This window comes from Genypterus blacodes, unplaced genomic scaffold (assembly GCF_046128005.1).
Source record: "Genypterus blacodes isolate CSIRO-AG114 ecotype Tasmania unplaced genomic scaffold, CSIRO-AGI_Gbla_v1 ptg000067l_1, whole genome shotgun sequence".
NCBI lineage: Eukaryota > Metazoa > Chordata > Actinopteri > Ophidiiformes > Ophidiidae > Genypterus > Genypterus blacodes.
The window spans coordinates 10,997,501-11,019,532 of record NW_027466879.1 but is presented as its reverse complement, the minus strand read 5'-3'; the positions used below and the strand labels follow the sequence as shown (position 1 = coordinate 11,019,532).

At 43.6% G+C, this 22,032-nt stretch overlaps 3 protein-coding genes across 3 annotated transcripts in view; 2 read left to right on the top strand and 1 right to left on the bottom strand.

The window, feature by feature from the left end:
• Positions 1-377: 377 nt before the first annotated feature.
• Positions 378-4,345, top strand: LOC143004904 (lactoylglutathione lyase-like). Its single transcript, XM_076156080.1, has 6 exons — positions 378-535; positions 2,180-2,262; positions 2,997-3,134; positions 3,358-3,425; positions 3,553-3,642; positions 3,976-4,345. The coding sequence occupies exons 1-6, from the start codon at positions 467-469 to the stop codon at positions 4,065-4,067; spliced, it is 540 nt and encodes a 179-aa protein (XP_076012195.1). The 5' UTR covers positions 378-466; the 3' UTR covers positions 4,068-4,345.
• A 5,247-nt stretch (positions 4,346-9,592) lies between these two features.
• LOC143004705 (high choriolytic enzyme 1-like) lies at positions 9,593-10,504 on the bottom strand. Its single transcript, XM_076155826.1, has one exon. It carries the CDS (start codon positions 10,383-10,385, stop codon positions 9,606-9,608), a length of 780 nt encoding a protein of 259 aa, XP_076011941.1. The 5' UTR covers positions 10,386-10,504; the 3' UTR covers positions 9,593-9,605.
• Positions 10,505-13,227: 2,723 nt separating this feature from the next.
• Positions 13,228-22,032, top strand: part of LOC143004903 (solute carrier organic anion transporter family member 3A1-like) — a 17,941-nt gene continuing 9,136 nt past the window's right edge. The window contains exons 1-2 of the mRNA XM_076156079.1: positions 13,228-13,404; positions 16,713-17,172. Coding sequence (XP_076012194.1) covers positions 13,243-13,404; positions 16,713-17,172 — 622 coding nt within the window. The 5' untranslated portion in view covers positions 13,228-13,242. The remainder of the gene's footprint in view (positions 13,405-16,712; positions 17,173-22,032) is intronic.

Genomic DNA, 22,032 nt, shown 5'->3' with positions numbered 1-22,032 from the left:
TTTTGTACATCTATGGTTCGAGGCTGCAGGAACTGAATGTGTGATACTGAAATGAAGAGCAAATGAAAAATGCAAAAACGATTAATTTTCCCTCTCTTGGAGCCTTCCTTCCACAGAGCTTTGCAAAAATGTGAATAGGTTTTAACATGCCTGACATAATACATGGATCAATGAACAGGAAGTCCGACCCTGTGCAATTTTGAAGATTTTTCGTCTTGAATAATGCCCTCGTGTGGTGAACATTCATTCTAATATTACATTTTTGAATAACCAATTGTTTTATTTACCAAATGTTCGGTGTTGTGTTTATAAGCAGTTCAGTTTACGTTCTGTAAAACGTCCATTGGCTTTGTTTCTTTTATATTGAAATTGTGAGACGGAAGTCCCGTCTCTTAGCCTTCCTTCTGCCAAGTACTGCACTCTGACAGCCCGCCCAGGTCCCGCTTCTTAACGTCCCATAGCAAAAATGAGTGACAAAGGCCTTTCAGAAGAAAAAGTGGCTGAAGCTTGTAAAGATAAAGACCCCAGAACTAAGGTGAGACATTTTGTTTTAGTATAATTAAACTTATACAAGACGCGCCCAGGGCAACGCCTCACCGACAGGTCCCATGGTTGTAGGTCCATTATCGGACACATATAGTTCCTTTGCCTCCATACGAAAAGAAACCCAACAAATACGTTGTGGCATACGTTTCATTTTACTGAAACGGCTTCATAAATAGACGGGCGAAGCCGACAGCTACAGCTGAACTTTACACAAGGGTTCGGGTTAGCTCGGACTTGGACGCGTCCCGTCGTATCACCTTCCAGCCAAAACGCTAAATACGGAGCTAATGTGGCGGTAACAAGTCCACAGATAGGACAGTCCCGTTGTAGAGTTGACTTGTAGTGCGTTCACAAGTTGACCGTTACACCCTTGCCGACTTATGTCAAGGTTTATCCCGGGTAATTGTTTGAGAAATCGTTCGAGAAGTTACGTTTTTCACGAAATGTTGGGGACAGGTAGGTACAGGTAGTGTTTTTTTCCCCCGCCGTATTCCGACAGGAAGGTGGATAAGTCAGCGGTCTGTAGTCTAATACAGAAGAACTAGGTCATGTTGAATACCGAAAATGAAGGAATCGTAATGCTACTTTGCCGCTTGTGCATGTTAGGGTCATGTAGGCTGGATGTTCATCTGTACGCTAATATTCGTTGAGGGCCAAAATGTGATGGCAATTGGCCAGCCACATCCATTTTGTCGGAAAACGGCGGGGATAAACGCGTTTTGACACTATCCTGGAATTAACATATGTATTATCAGTTTTTATTTAATTTGAAATTGGGTTTATTTTTTACGTTCTTTATCATTGTTTGGTGGGGTATATCGAGGGTGAATGTTCAAACCTAACTTGCAAGAGCTGTGAAGGAATCGGATTGTATAAACCAGATAAATGAAGAGTCAAATTCCACCCTGGTTTATTACCCTGCATACCACAGACTCGCACACAATTGCGAACATACTACATTGCGTTGCTGCTTAGAACCACCATCCATTCTTCCATTTTCTATACCAGCTATCCTGTGTATGGTTAAGGAGGGCTAGAGTGTTCTCTGGAACCTTTCCCTCTCTTTTTCTTTTTTTCCTTAGCCACAAATGTCTCACAGATACACTACATAGCCAAAAGTATGTGGACACCCATCCAAAATATTGAGCTCTGGTATTGCAGCCACACACATTGCTAACAAGTGTGGAAAAATCAAGCACATAGCCATGCTGCATGATACTGCATTTCATTGACAATAAAGTTAAATCTAATCTAATGCAACCCTCATAGACACACATTGGCCCTAGAATGAGTCAGTAGGGAAGGGAGGAAGGAGGGAAGAGGACAGGAAAGGAATCTCCCACTGCAGAGATGGTGCTCAGCTGTCACACACACACACACACACTTCCTTCCTTCCACTCTTCCTTTTCTCTGTTAACACAGTAGGACCCGAGCTCACGTTGGGCTCAGTGTGAACGCTCTGCCTGTGGGGATTCATTCAATGCAATTTTGCTATTAATTTGCTTGCTGGTGTAATAAACAGGCATCGATCAGGAAGATAATAGGTTGATTTTTAATATGCAAGTTGCTGACTATGCGAGTGTGGTGTGTATCCAAATGTCTTGATTGGTTTGCTTCATCTGCACTCCTTTAGGACTTCATGATGCAGCAGACTATGCTCAGGGTTAAGGATCCATCCAAGTCTCTGGAGTTTTACACCAAAATCCTCGGCATGACGTGAGTATCGCCGCCGTCAGCTTTTGTTCTCTTCAGTGAACTTGACATAATGTTGTTTTGATTGATGAGTTTGTCGATATCACAAGGGGGAATGCAGTGTGTAAGATGCTACACTGTCCTCCCACTGAGATCTACTGCTCCCTCTCACAGTCACCACTTTACAGACACACTCATGTATTAACACTGATAGTTGATTGGGCAGTTAGGGACTTAAATGGGGTTACACAGGTTTGGTCTGTGCCTGTGCAGTGTTCAAACTGTGGATGTGGGAAACAAATTGTAAGAATTTGTCTGTGAAGGATCTCATCCAGGTGATGGTATCCAAGGAAGGATAATCTTAATCAACTGGACTTGCTCATAAAGGCTTGAAGACATTTTACCTCTCATCTGAAAGGCTTCCTCCTCTGTTCAGAAAGGTTTTCTTTCTTTACTTAGATCGCCTTTCACTCTTCTTTCAAACCGTCTGTCTTCCCTGTCCAGGATGTATACGTTGAATTGTACAAATATTTAACCAGAAGTGTGGCACGTTTTTTTATTTACAAACCCATGTAATGTGTGAACATCCTCCACCTTTGAAGGAGCAGTATGCACAGTATAATAGTAATGAGAAGTCTAAGTCATTGGAAGTTGTTGTGTTTTTTTATTAAAAAGGAACGGGGAAGAAAACTCAGTCACAAAGAAGTTACTTCCTTTGTTTTTGATGTGCGGCCTTGTTTTCCCCTCGTGCCTCTCAGGCTCCTGCAGAAGTTTGACTTCCCCGCCATGCGTTTCTCTCTCTTCTTCTTGGGCTACGAGGATAAGGCGGAGATTCCTGATAAGCCTGAGTTGACGGCCTGGACCTTCTCCAGACGAGCCACCATTGAGCTCACACAGTAAGGGACCACTGTCTGCTACTGATTTTTGATTTATTCACGCTTTGTGGCCGTCCAGTGATCAAAACGAGTGCAGCTTGCCACTCTCAAATAAAAATTGTTGCAGAACTAGATGAATGAACCAGATCTGTCCTTGTGTCATCTCAACAAATGATGATCGAACTCAGCTGAAGTCTATGTCCTCTGTTTCCTCTTGTCTCTCTCCCTTCCTCCTCTCTTGTAGTAACTGGGGCTCTGAGGTTGATGAGACCCTGTCCTATCACAACGGAAACTCAGATCCACGGGGATTTGGTGAGATTGCTTCCCCCTTTTTTACACAGAGAAAGAATGTATTTGTCTATTACGGTGACTAATTCCAGTTTGTACATCAAAGTATCCACACTACTATAAGTCTCTTCATCTCCTTATCATTTGACAGGACACATTGGAATTGCCGTTCCCGATGTTTATGAAGCCTGTAAAATGTTTGAGGAGCAAGGAGTCACATTTGTTAAAAAGCCAGAGGATGGTAAGTTTCATTATGAATGTCACTGTCCTGGTCCCTGTGGTGCCAGCAGGCAGTGTGAACTCTGGGCGTGTGTGTGCGTGCATGTTCCCCCTCCGTACTTCCTTTCTTTCACCTCTTTCTTCCCCATTCACGTTTTAAATTCAATAGATATACAATTTACACACTTAAATGCCCCACTGCTGAGATATTCTACACAGTATTGGTGTGTATTATGCCTTTTGATACGTACATATTGTATATTTAAAACATTGTATTAATCTCTCTCTCTCACTCTCACTCTCACTCTCACTCTCTCTCTCTCTCTCTCTCTCTCTCTCTCTCTCTCTCAACCAGGTAAAATGAAAGGGTTGGCCTTCATTCAGGACCCCGATGGTTACTGGATCGAGATCTTGAGTCCCAACAATATGGTGTCTATTACCTCCTAAAGGTCTCAGGAGATTGCTGGCTTGCTGCAACTTCTTGAGGAAAAGCAGAATATCGCAGTTTAGCGAAGAACTCAAGAGCAAGTGCAGAGGGAGACGCTGCAGGGACACTTTGCATTGGATGGACTAACGTTGGACAATTGATGAGCAAGTATAGTAGTTAACTGAGTCATTGCTATTGATTGCAACTTTGTGTAGCTTCTTACATTCTAAACTTCAGTTTGTATGACATCATAAAGTGGTTCTAGTACTCAAAATAATAAAGGGGGTTTGTCATGCCAGTGTTTCGCCACGTGTGTTGGTGATATCTCCATAAATCCTCTCGTAAGGGAGATTAGTTTAAATGTTTCATTAAATGTATAAATATCATTTCATCATTCATCAAAGGCATCACATATACAATTCAATAATGTAACAGACCCGATGCAGAACAATTAGTTTGATCCTTCAAATTATAATTAGTATGAATAAAAATATTTTAACAATTGGTACCAAAAAGTAGGAAGCAAGTAAACAGGATGTTCACTGCACTTCACATGGATGAGCTCCGGCATCGGGTTCATCTGTCCATGTACATGATGCAACATTCCTGCCTCGTAGATTTTCAAAAACTCCCAGCAGCTACAGCAAACGACAACGAACCCGTGCTCATGGGTCTGAGGCAGGTGTCACTTCACTTGTAATTCCAGTAAAGTCACCCCAACTAGGCAGTGGAGTCTAAGGATGTTTGGGTGGATTTTTCTAACATCTCCATCTGGAAATCATCGGGCATCGTTGGTTGAGACTGAGGCCGGGTGGGAGACCCTGAGGGGACGTCCTCTTCAGGATCGTCCTCTTCGCGATCAACTGTAGGGCTGGTTGAATATGTCCTGCTGGATTCCCGAGAGATTGGACGCCTCACTACCTGCCCCTTCTTCACACTCTTGAGCTTGTGCCATATTGCAGTGTTTTGCAGCTTTAAACTTGTGATTTCTGCTCTGAGCTCTTTGTTTTTCTGTTGGCATAACCAGAGGTTTTCTGTAGCCTCAGCCGGCCGCCTCACCAGCATCTGATTCAGCTTCTCAGTCTCCTTCTCCAGGTCCTTTATTAAGACGTCTCTGTCTCTTATCAACTTGTGTTGAGTGGACAGTTGCATCAATAGCTTACGTTTTGTTCTATCTGGGTCTGATGTTTGAATCAACTGCAATCTGCCAAAATTGATGTCTTTCACACAGTACTGCTTCCCAGGCGTCTCTTTTCCTTCATTGTTGCAGGTGATGGTCTTTTCAAAACCAGCCCTCTTAAGCTGCATTTGCTGCCATGCAATGAATTCCACTTTACTTTCATTAAATTGTTTCTTGTGAGTCACTTGGTCTTTCAGTTTGCTGATCAGCGCCTGTTGCCTTTTATTGTTTATCGACTGCGACGATGTGCGCTGCTGCAGAATTTCCTTGTAGTTCTGCAGAACCTTGCCGAGGGAGGTCTTCTCCTCTCCCATGTCCTGGAGACTCTTCAGCAGTTTGACCTCCTTCTCTGAATGTTGTGAGTTTGTGTCGGCCAGCTGATGCTTTATTGCATCCAGCTGAGCGTTGACCTGCTGCAGCTCCACTGTTTTTTGATGCAGCTCTTTCTCTTGACGATGCAGTTCCAGCTTCTGGGACCTCTCCGTGTTGGCCTTCTCAGTCAGCTCAGCGTTGGCCACACCTAGTTCGTCAATAGTCAGCTCAAGTTGGGCCTCCAAGTCTTTCTGAAATTTTAAGCTTTCCTGCAGCTGGTTGTTCCTTTTGAAGAGCAGCATGTTACTTTCTTTCAGCTGCTTTCTGGTTTCATCCAGTTTGGCCTGGTTGTTTGCCAGACACTGGACGATGGCAGACTGCTCCTCAATGAATTTCTCGTTTTTCTCTATGAGTTTGTCATTCAGAAATTCTATCTGGATTTGCTTGGCGTCCATCTGCAGTTTTGAATCCATAATCCATCCCTTCATGAGGCCCTTCTGAAATGTTGCATCAGCCACTTCTAGCCTCTGAGCGTTTAACTTCCTCTCTGACTGAATGCCCTTCCTCTTATAGTCTTCCGCCTCTCTCACATATTCATCTTTTTCAACCAGGATCACGTCCACGGACTCCCTGAGGACCACTGCCTTATTCAAGAGGGTCTCATATTCTCTTTTTGACTCGGCTGTGATGACACTAAGTGTCTCCGCAGCCTCCTGCCTAAACGTTGTGAATTCATGTTTAATATCTTGGTTTTCTGTTTGGTTCTGTATCAGATTTTTATTTTGCTCTTTCATTTCCTTTTTCATTGATTTATTCTGTAATGTTTCTTTGTGCAGTTTGTATTTTACATCATCTAACTCATTAATTGTGTCCAATTTTTCCAATTTGCAATCATGAAAGCCTTTATTCAGTTCATTAATATTGCTTTTTAGCTTGGCCACCTGCACCTGCCCTGCATCTTTCTGTCTTTCCAGGATTTTCACCTGCTCCTGGACATTTTTTGTCGTCTTTTTTTCTTGTTGTAACTCCCGATGCAAATTTCTTGCATCCGATTCTGACGTCTTCAGTTGTTCATCAGTTATTTCAATCTGTTTTGCAGCATCTTTCTTAAACAGCCTCAGTTCATCCACTTGATACTTGAGCTTTCGTTCCTGCAGGGTCAGAATTCGGAAGTTCTCCACCTTACTTTGGAGATCCTGCACTTCTTCGACCAGCTTTTTCTTTTGCACATCAGCACTTCTTCTCTCGCGCAACAAGTTGGCGTTCACGCTGTCGAGCTGCAGCTGGAGGTCAGCGATTTTGACATCTTTTAGTTTCTCCTCTTTCTCCCTCTCATTTTGTGCATTTATCCTTTCAGCGGTGGCATCCCTTAATCTTTCCCTTAGCTTTGTCACTATAACTCTGCTTTCCTGGCATGTGCATTTCTCCCTGAATCTCAGCGCCTTTTCAAGGGATAACTTGAGCCTATCGGCCAGTTGTTTTTTGCTCAGTCCCTTAGTGAGACACAGGTCACTTACCTTGGCTGCCTTTGACGGCATGATAACTGCCTCTCTCTCCACTTACGTGACTGTAAGTCCGTCATATATACTTTGAAGCATACATTCCATGACCACATAACTTCTGACATTTCGTGACGTAATTTCTCACATCATTCAATGACATGTGACATCATAGTCCCTGTATGGCTCTCACTGCTACCAGCAAACCCTGACACTTCTGTTTAAGTCACCTACAAGTCAACATCAACTGTAGTTAACGACCACTATTTCGCCCATAGTGTCTTAACCTGTTGGTGGTTATGTCACTATAACTATCTGCTACACCAGGATCATCCATAGCCCAGTGTTGAATTAAGTGATGAAGTGTCTATCTGAATGCTGACAAGCTGATTCGAAAAAGTGGTTCAAAATCAAAACAGTGTAAACGGTATAATGGTTCTATGAATGTTTTCACGTTATATTCTTATGCTTCCAGTTTCTGTACACTTTTGGGCTCTTCACTACTTTCACTATATTCAGGATGTTACTGGAACGGCTTTTTCAAAATACACTGGAAACATTTTCAAACATCCTTCAGGACCTCAGCTTCCACCCACACACCATAGCAACCGTCCCCATTACGACCTCATTATTTTCTTCAGGAGTATGTACTGAGATAGGAACATGATGTCATCAAAAGGTCAAGAAGGATGTTTGCCTAATTTTCCAATGTTTAGTCATTTTTAAGCGAAGACTGAAGTTATTTGAAAGATCTGCAAATCAATATTGATATTGAATAATCCTAATTAAGCAAGACCATATTGGTGTGCAAATATGTAACTATAGCTAAATATATATTCATATATATACGTATATAACTTTGGATATTTGGACCAACCACCCCATACACCATGGCAACTGCCCTACCAACCGCAGTCTGCATGTGTGTTTCTTCAGGAAATGCATCTGTATTTCTGTTTGGTTTCACCTATTGGTCCAGTTATTCTGGAAATAATGTAATGCTTTTCTGAAGGTTTTCACATCTTCTGTTGAACATCAACAGTGTCTTTCAGCAGTCACACAATCCACACAAGAAACTGAGCCAAAGCACCAGGATATAGTATAAAATGAAGATTAAAAAATACTGGTGGTAAAGTCCTATTTCTATGGTATAGTTAATGTGTCACAATTTAAACAATTGTCTATACAGAGATGCAATATCAAAAATGTGTTTATTCACATTCAATTAATAATGGATTTTCAATGGAACATAAACAATAATCTCATCCAAGGATTATGATAGGGCTTTGTTAATTTTATATATATCGTATATACGAGCTCTTAATAAAAAAAGAAACTAGTTTAATTGTCACAGCTTGAGAACCACTGCTCCAAACTATCCAGTGTTCGTCCTTCTGTCGAGTGGCCACTAGAGGCCGCTGCAAAACACTTTTTACCTCAGCAATTACAGTGAAATTAAACATTCATTTTATTTTTGTCGCGCTTCCGTAAATCAATACAGAATATAAATCAACGTACAATATATTGAAATTCTCATTTGTTTGATTAGAAAGCACCTGATGTTTCACAGTATCTTCTTTCTGAATAATTATAACTGAATAGAAATGTGATGCTGGTGGTATTATGCATCTCCGAAGTGTAAGAATGAATTCTGCATAGATCCTGCATTCAGATCTTTGAATTGTGAGTCTTCCATCTCCATTTGCTATTAGAATAAGAGCACAGTGCTGATTGACGAGCATTTGTTTCCATTCTGATCACAACCTTCGAGGAGTCTCTCCCATGCAAGCCTGCATTGCATTGCATATGGAAAATGTCTGCTTCATGGCAGCGAGAGTTGTTCCCCACAGGCAGCCAAGGTGAGAGATAGCACAGGAGGATGACAACAGATGGAATGGACACGCAGAGGCTTGGCTCATTGGAGTAAAGGGCAAAGATCTGTTATAATCCCAAGGTGCATGAACCAAAGAGTATAAAAGTTATCAATAATTCACCCAGAAGACTGAAGAACGTCTGTAATTACAAACTGGACACTTGGACGCTCGAGTCTGTTGTTGTCACTCGTGTAAAACAGCAACTAACACTGACCCTCCACCACCCTCACCAACCTGCCACCATCACACCCCCACAGTGCTATAGGGTCTGAACACCTGCTTCTGTGTGGCTCTAAAAGAGGAAGGAAGGAGCCTGTTACTGTATAGCAGAGTCATGTGCCAGTAAACAGATTGTTAGGCAATAATCATATCCAACTTTCAGAGATACAAGGTTTTCACTTTCAGATGTTGAATTTAGGGGGTTTATTTTTGCATGCACAACTTTGTGGTATTATTACTTCTCATAAAGAATTGAATACTTCAAGATTCATGAGAGTTTATTCTCTTTCTGACACAGACAACAAAATTCTTTTCCAAGCCAATGCCAAATAAAAAGTAGAAGATTACCTAGAAACCAAATATCCACAAACTAAACATTACAGACTCACCAAATTTGAATTCAGTGGTAAGCAGTAGTAGAGACTCAAAAGATTCAAAACTGTTTAATTTGCTGTGTAGGTTTATGTTTTCTTCTCAGCAGCCGTAGAGTCGGTTGATCCTGGTGATGTCCATGCGGGACATTCCCTTTCTCTGGCCGATCTGGACATTGCGGTCAGGGATGGGGGTGATGGAGTCCCGGCCGTACTGGATGGAGAAGGCGGTTCTTCCATAGTGCATGATGGACGAGTAGTCGTAGGGAGTGTTCAGGTTGTTGGTGCGCTGCTGGTGGAAGTTGTAGGCCATCTGAGGGTTGATGTTCTCCCAGTTGATCCTGACGTACTGATCGCGGTCACTCCTGGTCTGCTCGTGCTGGAAGCCCAGAGCGTGGTTGATCTCGTGCTGGATGATGCCGTGGTACATGCAGCCCCGTCTGTTAAGAGAGAGGACCTGCCTGCCCCCCACCCTGCCCAGAGACGAGAAGCAGCCGTCCCTGTTCTCCACGCTGATGTAGTCGTACTCGCTCTGTCGGGGGACGAAGCGGAGGCAGGTGCTGCTGTGGAAGGACTGCATGGCCAAGTCGATCTTCCTCCTCTCCCAGCTGGGGAACTCGCTGCTCACTGTGAAGGGGATCATCACCAGGCCGTTGGAGGCTTTCCTCCACAAGCAGTTGTTGCTCCAGCAGAACATGGCGTTTCTGGTTCTGGGTGCCGTCATGTCTCCTTCCAGCAGGATCTCACTCGAGCCGTTATTAGAGGTCAAAATCCTGGTGGTGATGTCCACATCGGCATCCTCTTCCTCGTCCTCTTGGACCTCTGAGTGGACTCGGGAGAGGCCGAGCAGCAGCAGCAGGAGCAGGCTGGCAGGTGGAGTCATCTTCAGGGTCGATCTGCTGGTTGTGGAGCTTGAGTGGAGAACTGGTGAGGAGAAACTCCTGAAGCTTGATGTTTGACTCAGTTCAGTGCAGCTTCTTTATATGCTCCTCTACAGGTGTGTCTGCAGGAGGATTAAGGGTTGGGGTCCAGATTACACGGCCTAAATAAACCTGCGAGGGCAGGACTCCACAGACAACACCTACTTTTTAAACATGGTTTGTTATTTATGCTCATTAGTTGTACAAACACCTTCGTTCATCCATTTCTTGGGTGCCACATTATAAACATCACACACACGTAAAGCAAAATATTGTTTATTTGTTGTTTCATCCATACAATTTATTTAATTGTACATAAACACATACTGTATTCATCACTGAGTGGTTAAATACACAAAAAGATGAGAACTCAACATATTTCATCTTTGTCCACATTGAGACAACTGGCTAGTTTTCAAAAGTATACGGCCTAGAGGGGATTTAGCCGCGGAGCTGCTTATGTTAGCATAATGCAGCCACAGACTTTTAACATCTTGTAATTCTCAACTAGAACATCTTCATAATATATCGGCATCACAAATCATTCTTTTCACAGTCTCAGAATATTAATCTGATAAATTTTGCTGTGTAAATAACACACTTTAAGCACGTTCCAATCATCTTTAATCGTTTACAGCCGTCTACAGCTACGCTACTATTCATATGATGTAGGCTAAGCTAAGTGTAGCTGCTAGTTGGTTAGCCTCATTTCAGCAGATTAAATGTCTTTAGTTGTTCAATTCTTTCTTTAGTCATTTGTTGTTACTGTATTTTGAAGTGTGTTTAGGTGTTTTCCTCACATTAAGTACAGGATACATTGAAAATAATCCATGTCAAATCAACAAAACAATACAATAAAATCAATAAATTAAAAAGAAAATAATATTCTAAGTTATTTTCTGTGTTTGCTAAATTCATGAGCGCACTCTTTTATCTACGGATGTTGTGATTAAGAGGTGTCCAAAAATAATGTCTTCAGCCGGGCTTCCACTGCATCAGCAGGCACGGTGGCTTAAATCACACTGGAGCTCTGAGTGACTCCAAGAGAAATAGGTGGTCTTCCTGCTGACTCCACACTCTGGCTGATGGATTGCTCTGGCTTCAGATGCTATTGAATTGGTCCTGATAGAACCTCTGAATGGTCTGAGGAGCCCTGTGAGCCAAAAGCTGTGGATCAGTGGGAAATGACCTTGGTGCTCATTGCTCTCTTACTCCACAGATAATGTTTGTTTATTTTCTCTTTATTTACTCTCTACATACCTGGCAACCGCTTAAGAATTTGAAAATGTAGGTGATCAGATGTTAACGTCTATCTTAAGATGAGCATAAAAGATCATAAAATAGATTCATCGGTCCACACCTAAACCCCATTTCTTCTTGTACGTAAGTGAGCGTTTCCACTTCAGCACTAAAATCACAAGATGCTGGTGGACATCATACATTTACAATTTAGAGCTGCCTAATAAAACCTCACGCCTCTGCCACTGAGCCTGAGCCCCACAGCTGCTCCAGTGAGGCTGTGGGGCTCAGCATTCACTGGGATGACTGGTGATGAATCAAATTAGAGTGAAATTAAAACTCTTGTTAATATCAAACTGCAGAGTCTTGAATAGCGCCGACGGAGGACTCAGAGAAACAAGGAGGCCATTCTGACAGCCAGATTGCAATTTATGAAGCATGTTGCTGCAGAGGACAAAACAAGTCCTACAAAGACAAGAGTGTGATGGATGGAGAGGGAGTGCGCGTGCTGGAGGTGCACTTTTAAATGAATAATAATTCATCTGCTGTAATGCAAAAGGACAGATTAATAATGACGCTGCTGTCTGATTGTGTGTAAAAGTCTCAGTGTGTAGACATGGCGGTCTGTCAAATGATGAAATAATGCTTCAAACAAAGCCTCCCATCGGACATGTTTTTAAACAACTAAGCCTTTTTTTGGTAGTTATATATGTAAGAATTAAAAAATAGATATACTGTTTTTCAAATATATTTCAAATTCCACCATATGTAGATTTTTGTAAATTTTTCAGATTAACTTGATACACGTGTAACTTTTATCTCTTTTTAAAAAGTACCATTTTTTTATTCAATATAAAATTATTACAATGGAAAAAACCTGGTTGCCATGTAAAATACTGCACAATATACAATACAGTGTTGCTAATATTCTCTGTTCAAATGTCACAGCTATAACAGATATATACAATAATACACGACATGGATGCTTTGTTTCTTCTCTGACAATGACAAAGATATAAATCTGTATAAATGAAACGTTGATGTGCGTGGTTACAGCGAGAAAGAGGAGGGGGCGGGGGGGGGGGGGGGGGGGGGGGAGGAAGAAGAAGAAGAAGGAGAAGGAGGAGCATCACCATCACTTCCATACCGCCTGGAGGACGTAGAACCGACTCGGTACCGGTTTTCGGGCCTGTCTGTGTGAAAGCAAAAGAAAAAAACAAACACCGAGCCCGGTCCCGGTCCAGTCGTTTTGCTGTGATGAAAGCGTCCGTCTGCGGGGGGAAACAGCGTCACACACACTCGCAGGCATTTGAATGTGATGTAGCCTATAGCAGCGTGTGGACAGGCGGGCGGTGAGGAGGTCGCTGGCTGACGGGGCTGTGCGTAATGCTGAGTGGACAGCAGCGTTTCTCTCGCTACCCTCCAGCAGCCTAGACGGGCCGCTGACGGAGCCCGGAGCCACACCGACTCTGCACTGCAGCGTTTTTCGCCCAGAACCCGATGGTTTCCGCCGCAGCACTGGACCCGTTCACTTTCATGCCGACCGGAGCCGGAGCTGGAGCCGGAGCCTGAGCCCGAAGGATGCAGGTGAAAAAGCAGATCTGCACCGAGAGGAGCAGCAGCACCGACGACCCGGAGCAGGATGACAACCACAAGAAGACCTCATGCTTCTCCAACATTAAGATCTTCCTGGTGTCGGAATGTGCGCTCATGTTGGCGCAGGGCACCGTGGGCGCTTATCTGGTGAGTGTCCACGGAACATCCGCGGTTATTTAGTCAGTATAGGGTCTCAAAGGTAAACCAGCCAGACCCCCCCCCCCCTCTCTCACTCTCTCACACACACACACATACACACACTAGCACCCAGGTAACATCGGGTTAACGCGGCGCCCTTCAAGCCGGGCACAGACAGGCAGGCAGGCAGGCGGTGGGCAATGATGCGGTGTTTCAGCTGATGCGGTTAATGATCATATTATCCTATAATCACATTAGGATGATCGCGGCACAGATCCCGCAGTAACCATGGAGAATGGAGATTTCACTGATTGATGAGTCGCGGCGTATCATCCATCAGGCCTATGCACCATCTGCATGACACAAAGCGCGTCACAGCGGCCATACACGTTGTTGGGGGGGAGGGAGGGAGGGGGGGCTGTGGGTTTATGTGTTTGGTGTGTGTGTGTGTGTATGTGTGTGTGTGTGTGTTACGAAACGGCGCACAGGAGGTCGAGCCAACCTGCCGGCCTTTTACGTCACTTTAATGTTTGACTTCAGCTGGAATTACGCAGGACGTCGTCTAATGAGGATATTTGACTGAGGGATATTCAATGCGCGTGTGTGTGTGTGTGTGTGTGTGTGATCAATGCAAAACAAATACCATTGCACAAAAGGGGTGATATTTTATTTTAGCAAGGGTTTTGTCCTCTTTTGTCCTCATAGAGCATCGTATCTCCACTGTAGCTTCACATCTCTGTCATGTACGCTGCTCTAGCTTTGGTGTCAAGAGGTTCCAAAATCTTTATTCAATCAATGCAGTAATCAGCACTTATTATTTACAATTCAGGCTATTGATCATGTAGCACACAACTTGACACAAAACCTTAAAATGACCTCTACGACATCACCGGGGTTACTTTGGCTTTGTGAGGGACCTCAGGCTGAGGAAGGTGGATGCCAACTCGCTCATTCTCTTGACCCCTGACCTTTGTTAATGGTGACTGTGAAAGGAGAGCGGTTCCATTCATATCTACCACTGATATCATTTGGTAATGCAAATAAAAAATTAAACTTGCCGAATGATGATCTTCAACCTGATCTCTCCCCCCCATGACCCCTATTCCCTTTAACCCCTTCCTCCCCTGAAATGAGTGATTTGGCGTCTATATAAAATTGTATGAAAAAATGTATCTAATATTTTATTTGACAAAAACTGGTGTTTTTTTCTGTAAGTTGTATCCTTCTGCAGATGTTTGGCCTTCACTCATCAGGTCTGCAAGCCTTTGAATGGTCCACTACAGCAGTACAGCCCATCTTCCCGTTTGCCTTCTTCAAAACCACAATCACAATCTAAAACAAAATAGATTTAAATTAAAGGCATCATCGAAATCGATAGAGATGTTACATCCAATATGTATTTCTTTGTTTGATATGGACCATCAGACACATCTCCGTCCCCATTTTTAGCTGTACGGCTTTTCCAGGTTGGTCCTTCAGCTGGTTGATCTCTACCTTGTATCTTTCTGCAGGTGGGCTCATTTATGTTGACCAGCAATAAGCAATCATCTCTGCAGCCGCTCAATATTACACAGCCGACAGAAAAGATGCTGTTTCCAAGCTCGGCTCGGCTCGCAGCTCTGTCGTCACAGGCAGCATAAAGAAAACAATTCACCCACTATAATCACTATTAAACTTTTAAAACACTGAATACAAACTTATCATTAACAAGACACACGCTATAAGTTTGTGGGTGACGCCATGATTAATATTTTTACAAATCAACACAAGCAGCATCCTGAAACAAATAGTGATGTCATTCATGATGGGGCGGTTATATATATCTCAACTATGACATCATTGAAGATGTCATTATAGGCGGTGCTAGGGCGTTTCCATTCAAGTCTCCCACTACTATTATTTGATAATGCAAATAAACAATAAAACTGCTAATTTTATGTAAATCAAATGAAAAGCATCCTATGCAAATGCAGGAGTCCTGAACTAATGTGTTTGCCAAATTAGGAGTTGATTGGAGGAATGGTGCTCATTGCAAATAAATACATACACAAGCCGCTCTCCAATTACAGTAGTATGAAAGATACGATACGATACTATCTGGGACTATCCAGACAGGCAAGATCACATGGTACAAGATACAAACACTCGCAGAACGCACTGTGAGCCCAGTGTGTTTGTCATCAGTCTTGCAGTGTGATTGGATCTTTGTCACAAACACCGAGATGTGTGTGCAGCATGTATAGTGACGACACACTCGTGCGGTGAAATCAGCCGACGAGTTGCAAACGTCCCCTTTTCCTCCAGGCTCTGCTTGCTCTCATTCATAAAGTTATTTGACAGCGAGTCATGACTTGTCGACTGTAATCGCACGCAATGTGAGAATTTACATTATTACATATGACTCCATTTTGCAATCCTACTGGGAATAATAATGGCTGGGTGGCCACTTCCTTTCCATTTATGTTTGTGGTGACGTCTCCCTTCATTAGTCAGAGCAGCGTCAGGACATACTGGTGCTGTCTTTTCCAGGAATTGTTCCACACATCAATGATGTCATTGGATTCAGGATTGTTAATTTGACCAAAGCCATCTTTCCTTCCTCTTGATATGTGTTAGCACTGCCTTGATGCTGTAACATTTGATCAGGATTGGATGGATTATTGCAAAGATGGAAGAGAACACATTTATTCATTTGTCCTCTAAGATTTAAGATCGTAGCCCATGTTGCTATGTGAAACAAAGAGGACGATGAAGAAATGGATTAAGACCAAATGGAGCCTCAGTCATACATCACACTACACGCTGCATTGGCTGAAGGTGGCGTCTATTAAAAAGAGCCATTAGGTGTGGAAATGTTGAAGAATGTACGTATGTTCAAGAGTGTGACAAAGGATTGTGTCAGCTGAACATAATTATATCGTAAATTTCCAGCTGGATCGTCCGCTCGGCCCCACATCTGAAACAATAGAGCCGTGATTGATCATCCATCTTGTTCTGTTTGGGGGATCATGAGTGGTTAGATTAGCTTTGAGTTCCACTGTGCAGACACCTGAGGCTGCGGTTCACCCAGTACAGGTCCAGTACAGCCTGACTGAGCTACAGAGGGAAGTGCATGACACATAACTTCCTGAATGCCAGACTTTCACTCATCATGCAGGTGTGCTCATAACTAAAACCTCCATTGTTTTATTATTGCATCAAGCAAATAACTATAATAATAACTTATAGCTTATAACATAACTTTTGTCTACTCTCTCTCTCTCTCTCTCTCTCTCTCTCTCTCTTCCTCTCTTCCTCTCTTCCTCTCCCTCCTCCAGGTGAGCGTCCTGACCACCCTGGAGAGACGCTTCAACCTCCAGAGCGCTGATGTGGGCGTCATCGCCAGCAGCTTTGAAATCGGCAACCTGGCCCTCATCCTGTTCGTCAGCTACTTTGGCGCCAAGGCCCACCGGCCGCGCCTGATTGGCTGCGGAGGGATTGTCATGGCGCTGGGGGCGTTGCTGTCCGCCCTGCCAGAGTTTCTGACTCACCAGTACGAGTATGAGGCAGGGGACTCGTGGCACGCGGAGGACGGTCGGGATGTCTGCTCCAATACCTCCAGGTCAGAGAACAGAGACTCTGGTTTTAACTGTGGTAACCGTGCCAACACCAACATGATGTACCTGCTGCTGATCGGAGCCCAGGTTCTGCTCGGCATCGGTGCCACACCTGTCCAGCCTCTAGGAGTGTCCTACATTGACGACCATGTCCATAGGAAGGACTCCTCTCTGTATATAGGTGAGTTGGATATATTACTCTCCCTTATAACACTGAAACTGTCATATCATCACATAGCAGACAGGAAGTCCCCGCTTGCTGAGAGGAAGTCCTGCTCTGAGCCAGTTGTTGAGAACACAAACTCAACCCTGTGACTTTACTTCATATTACATTTGTCAGGAGGCAGTTGAAATATTTAACATGGCTGCCGTCACTTTAATCTACACAGCTGCTAAAACTGCTGTGATCGATCCACAACAGGATCGCGCTGAAGGTCCCGAAGAAGACTGATCCGCTATCAAAGCTCAGTGTGACCGGTGATGCATTAGCTGATTGCTGACTGTCAATGGCATATTTAAATAATATGAGTTACTCTGAATGAGTGCAGAGGAAACAGGACTAATACAACAGATAGAATAGAATAGATAGAGAGATAGAGAGATAGGGAGATAGAGAGAGATAGAAAGAAAGAAAGTGTGTGTCATGGTGAAAGCAGAGACACGTGAAACAAAGCAGATAAGAAAGCAGCTGCTGGTACATCAGGAGGTTGTGGGTTCTGCTGAATAAGGAGATTTTATTGTGGGCTTAAGATGTGCAGAGTTGGACTTGGCCTGGATGATTTTGCAGATCTGTGACAAATTTCTACAAATGTAGGATTTAAATGATGAAACAACTGCAGGGTATATAACTTATGGAACTACTTAGAGGTTTAACATGTTAAACATCTAGTCCTTTTCCTAGATTCTCTGACCAGAATCTGTGCAGAGCTCTTAAATCTCTCATCTTTGCCAGAACAATGCAGAGTATCGCGTCAAACTACAGTGATGTATAATTACTGCAATGTGGCCATGTGTTGTCTGTGTCTGTGTCTGTGTCTGTGTCTGTGTGTTGTGTCAGCATAAAACGTCACACTCTGGTCCCTCGTCAGTCTGTCCAGTTTTTGTCCCTGTAACTTTGTGTTCCTACTGTTGAAAACCTAGACAGGGATGATACAGAGTGTTTCTTTGGTACAGTGACCTCCTGCCTGCTCTCAGCAGGCCGTTATAGTCAGCAGTGTAGCTACAATGTCATTTAATGATACTCAACTACAATTTGTGCTTAGTCACTCCTCTCCTCTCCTCTCCTCTCCTCTCCTCTCCTCTCCTCTCCTCTCCTCTCCTCTCCATACTGTAGCCCAAAAATTGTACAGGGAGTCTTATAGTGTGTGTGTGTGTGTGTGTGTGTCCTTGTCCCAGTGTCCTTCTTGGTGAATCTATGACTCATTCATAGGAAGGTTTGACGATTATGTATTTTATGTCTTTTCACTTCAAAAGGAACACTGCGTATGATGTTCACTGTTTTCTATCAGACCCAATAAAGTCAAGTCATAACTTTTGCTTAACAAATACAAATGTCCATATAGCAGCAGCGGTTGTCTAGTCAGTCTACATATTGCAATTAAATCTTTCAACATACTTGTAAATGTATGTATCGAATAGTTCATGTCACCAGAAGATTACTGGTTCCTAATTCTCAACGTCTGCAAATTCGGTACCCAGCAGCTGAGAGCTGTACTGATACTGGGTATCTGAGGACAACGTATAGAAATGTAGAAATGTAAAGCATGGAGGGGGCTGAAAGAGAGCGTACTGTAACACACTGTCCCTGAAGAGGGGAGAGTAAAAAAAAGTTGAAGAAGTTGAAGAAGAAAAGGCCTAGACTTTCCCTCTTTGCACAACTTACAGCAGAAACCAAGAGGTCAACAAAACACACTTTACATTCTGTCTGCCAAAGTTGCCAAGGCAACAGTACAGAGAGACATGCAGTGCGGCCGTGTGCCATTCTCGTTCTTGCCGCTCAGTGACCTGCTAGTAGAACAGCTCCATCTGGGAAGATGGAGGGAGGCTGAAGGAGAGAGAGAGAGGGAGGGAGAGAGAGGGGGGGAGAGATAGTGAGAGGGAGAGGGAGAGAGAGAGACGGTATGTAGTCAGCTGATTTATTCTTTCCATTTTTACTCAACGAATCGATTCTCAATTCAGATTCTTCAACATAAACACAATAAATTTCTCCTGCTAATTTTCCATCTCATGTGGAATAATTTGACATTGAAAAAAAATGGTGCGCCCTTGTACAATCGGCATCGCGTTAAAGTGCTGATGGAGCTTTAACCTAATACGTGGTCATTTATACAACATCAACTATACAGTATATCATTTAATGAGGATTAAATGAATTGCCTAATCAAAGGAATAAACACAGAAAAGATGCTGTTTGTTGCTGGCTACCGTGCGGCTAGTTGTACTCCTCACAGGCTCGCCCTCCCTGCGAGTCCTCGGCTAGTTGTGGCCTCAGTGCAGACCTCTTGCCGAGCGAGAAGGCCTGTGGTTTGTTCTGTGCATGCGCCGATCTGTACGTGCCTGTGCCAGCAACGCATAGAGGAAGAGAGAGGGAGAGAGAGATGAAGGAGAGGAAGGAAGGAGGCTGCAAATACCAACCACAACCCCCCCTCCTGCTTGGCTAAAGGCCAACTCACACCAGATGCCCGATGTTAGAGATGAAACAGGATATTTCTCTGTCGTGTCAGAAATTCAAAAGGCACTAATATGACACTAAGGAGCTGCTCAGGAAATATTACCAGATATTTATACCACAGAAAGCAAAGTAAAGCTAAAGATGTCTAAACGCTTTCTCGCAATTCTCTCAAAGCAAAGCGGGTATTTTATAAGTGCAAAAGTCGTATCACAGCTGCAAGGATTATGTGACAGAAACAAGGAAAAAACAGGAAATGAATAGAATGATGTCATGCGAAGAATTGATCACAAAGGAGAAACAAAGCTATCAATATACTGTAATGTTTATTTGAATTCTGATTACAACTGTAAAGTTAAATATGGATCTTACACCACTTATGTCTGAGATTCTTAGATTTTTTATTCTGAAAAGAATGTAATTCCCCCTGAAGAAAAGACATGTGACCCTTTTGCACATTTGATCTCATCAAAGCAGGAAAACACGTCTAACACGGACGGTGTCTCTGCTCTGTAAGTGCTGCTGGTTGAATGAAGGCTGTGACTCCCAAACACCTAAAGTGAAATCTGATCGTGATTAAAATCGTCTTCATTAACACCTGTGCTTTTCTTGTTCTAACGCATCCCGAGCGTCTGCTGTGTGTGAAAGGCCCTCATGCTGCTTCAGCAGGCACCAGTGGCGCCTCGTTCTCCTTGTGTCTCTTCCTCCCATGTCGTGACCTCAGTATCAAAAGGCTCAATCTGGCATTTTGGCGGAAAACGAGTGAAGCCCATAAACTCAGTGGGTGAAGGGTGCTTTATGTTCTTGCAGGGTTATTTTTGTCTTCATCAAATTTATGGGTTGAAGACTTCAGCTGGACGGAGAAGCAAAACATGAGAGCCCTGTGTTCTAAAAACTCTTGGGGGGCAGATAGATGAACTGAACCATGCAGGTCAGAGGAGATGAAACTGCCTGTGTGCTGGTCTCGTCCGTCTCATTTAGTCAACCGAGGACTAATGTTCAGCTTAAAACTGTAACTCTTCCCGGACATCCTGATTTACTATCATGTTGTGCTGCTTCCTGTGTCCTGGCTCGATGCATCGCGGCCTTTGCCGGTCTACAGGGAATTCGTTCTCTCATCGCATCCCCCAAGCTGCTTCCTTTGACACGTACAGATAGTCTATTATTCTTTTCTCTACACCACCCCCTCTCTAATCTGTTCTTTGACAATCTAGGCATGTTGATTGCCATGGTTACCTCGTATAATGCAACTGCTGTGTTGTCCGTCGTGGTTCGGTAATTGCACAGAGCCCGGTCTGTATATATGTGTGTGTGTGTGTGTGTAGGGGACGCAGCACTGCTAGGTAACCGCTGTTTTCTGTCTCAAGGAGGTGGCGTTGTTTGACGGGCTTGACGTGAGAGGACACAATTGCTCTCTGAATAATGCAACGTGACAGAGAGCAGTTAGCGGTTGTTTAGCAAACATGGAGCCACACGATAAAATATTAAAGCAGCAGCAGCAGCAGCAGCAGCTCGACAATAATCTGCATGAATAGACGGACAGGCGGCTCTCTTGTAGCCACGTCCACACCCCCTGCAACCAGCTGGATAACACTGAGACTGGGGACAGTGGAGACATTCAGAACCAGAGCAACTGGGAAACACTCATTGTTGACCACCGGTGTCCCATCATGCACCTGTCTGGTACCTGCGGCGCTTCTGTGCTGAAATCTACTCATTCTCAAATCTTACGTGGGTTTAGACTCCTAGCCCAACACCCCCTCTGTGTGTGTTTACTGTATGTGTGTGTTGTGTAAAGTTCAGTGAGTGTGTGCAGTGTATTGTAGTATTATATTGTAGTTCTTGCATGTGCCATGAATTGTTTGGTAAGGACCCATATTTCTGATCAGCTGATGGTTCCTGATTGGAGGACGTTGCTTACTGACTGACCTCCTCTTGAGCCTTGTTGAGTGTAATGCCAGGACCAGATTGAAATGGAGTTATTGATCGCTGTCTACTGGTTGACTGATAGCACGGGCTCAACTCGCCCCCCCCTCTCTCTATTGTACTGCTCTCACACAGCCAGCAGCCATTCGGTTACAGAATGAATGTGCTGCACTTTGTTTGTTTTTTGTTTCAAACATGTAGCATTCCAAATAGCTTCCACTTTACCTCTTAATCGGTATCCATTTATGGGGCTGTGCAAATGTTTGTGTCTTTGTTTGTTCTCGCTCTGCTGTCTGCTCTTTTGTAACAACCATATTAACAGAGGCAATTGTGAGAGAATGTTCCCGAGTCAAAATGAAGCTACACGTCACTGTGTCAACAGAAGGAAGACATAGTTCTTGGATGCAATGCATTACAGTGAAGTATAGTGGAATACAGAATGTTACA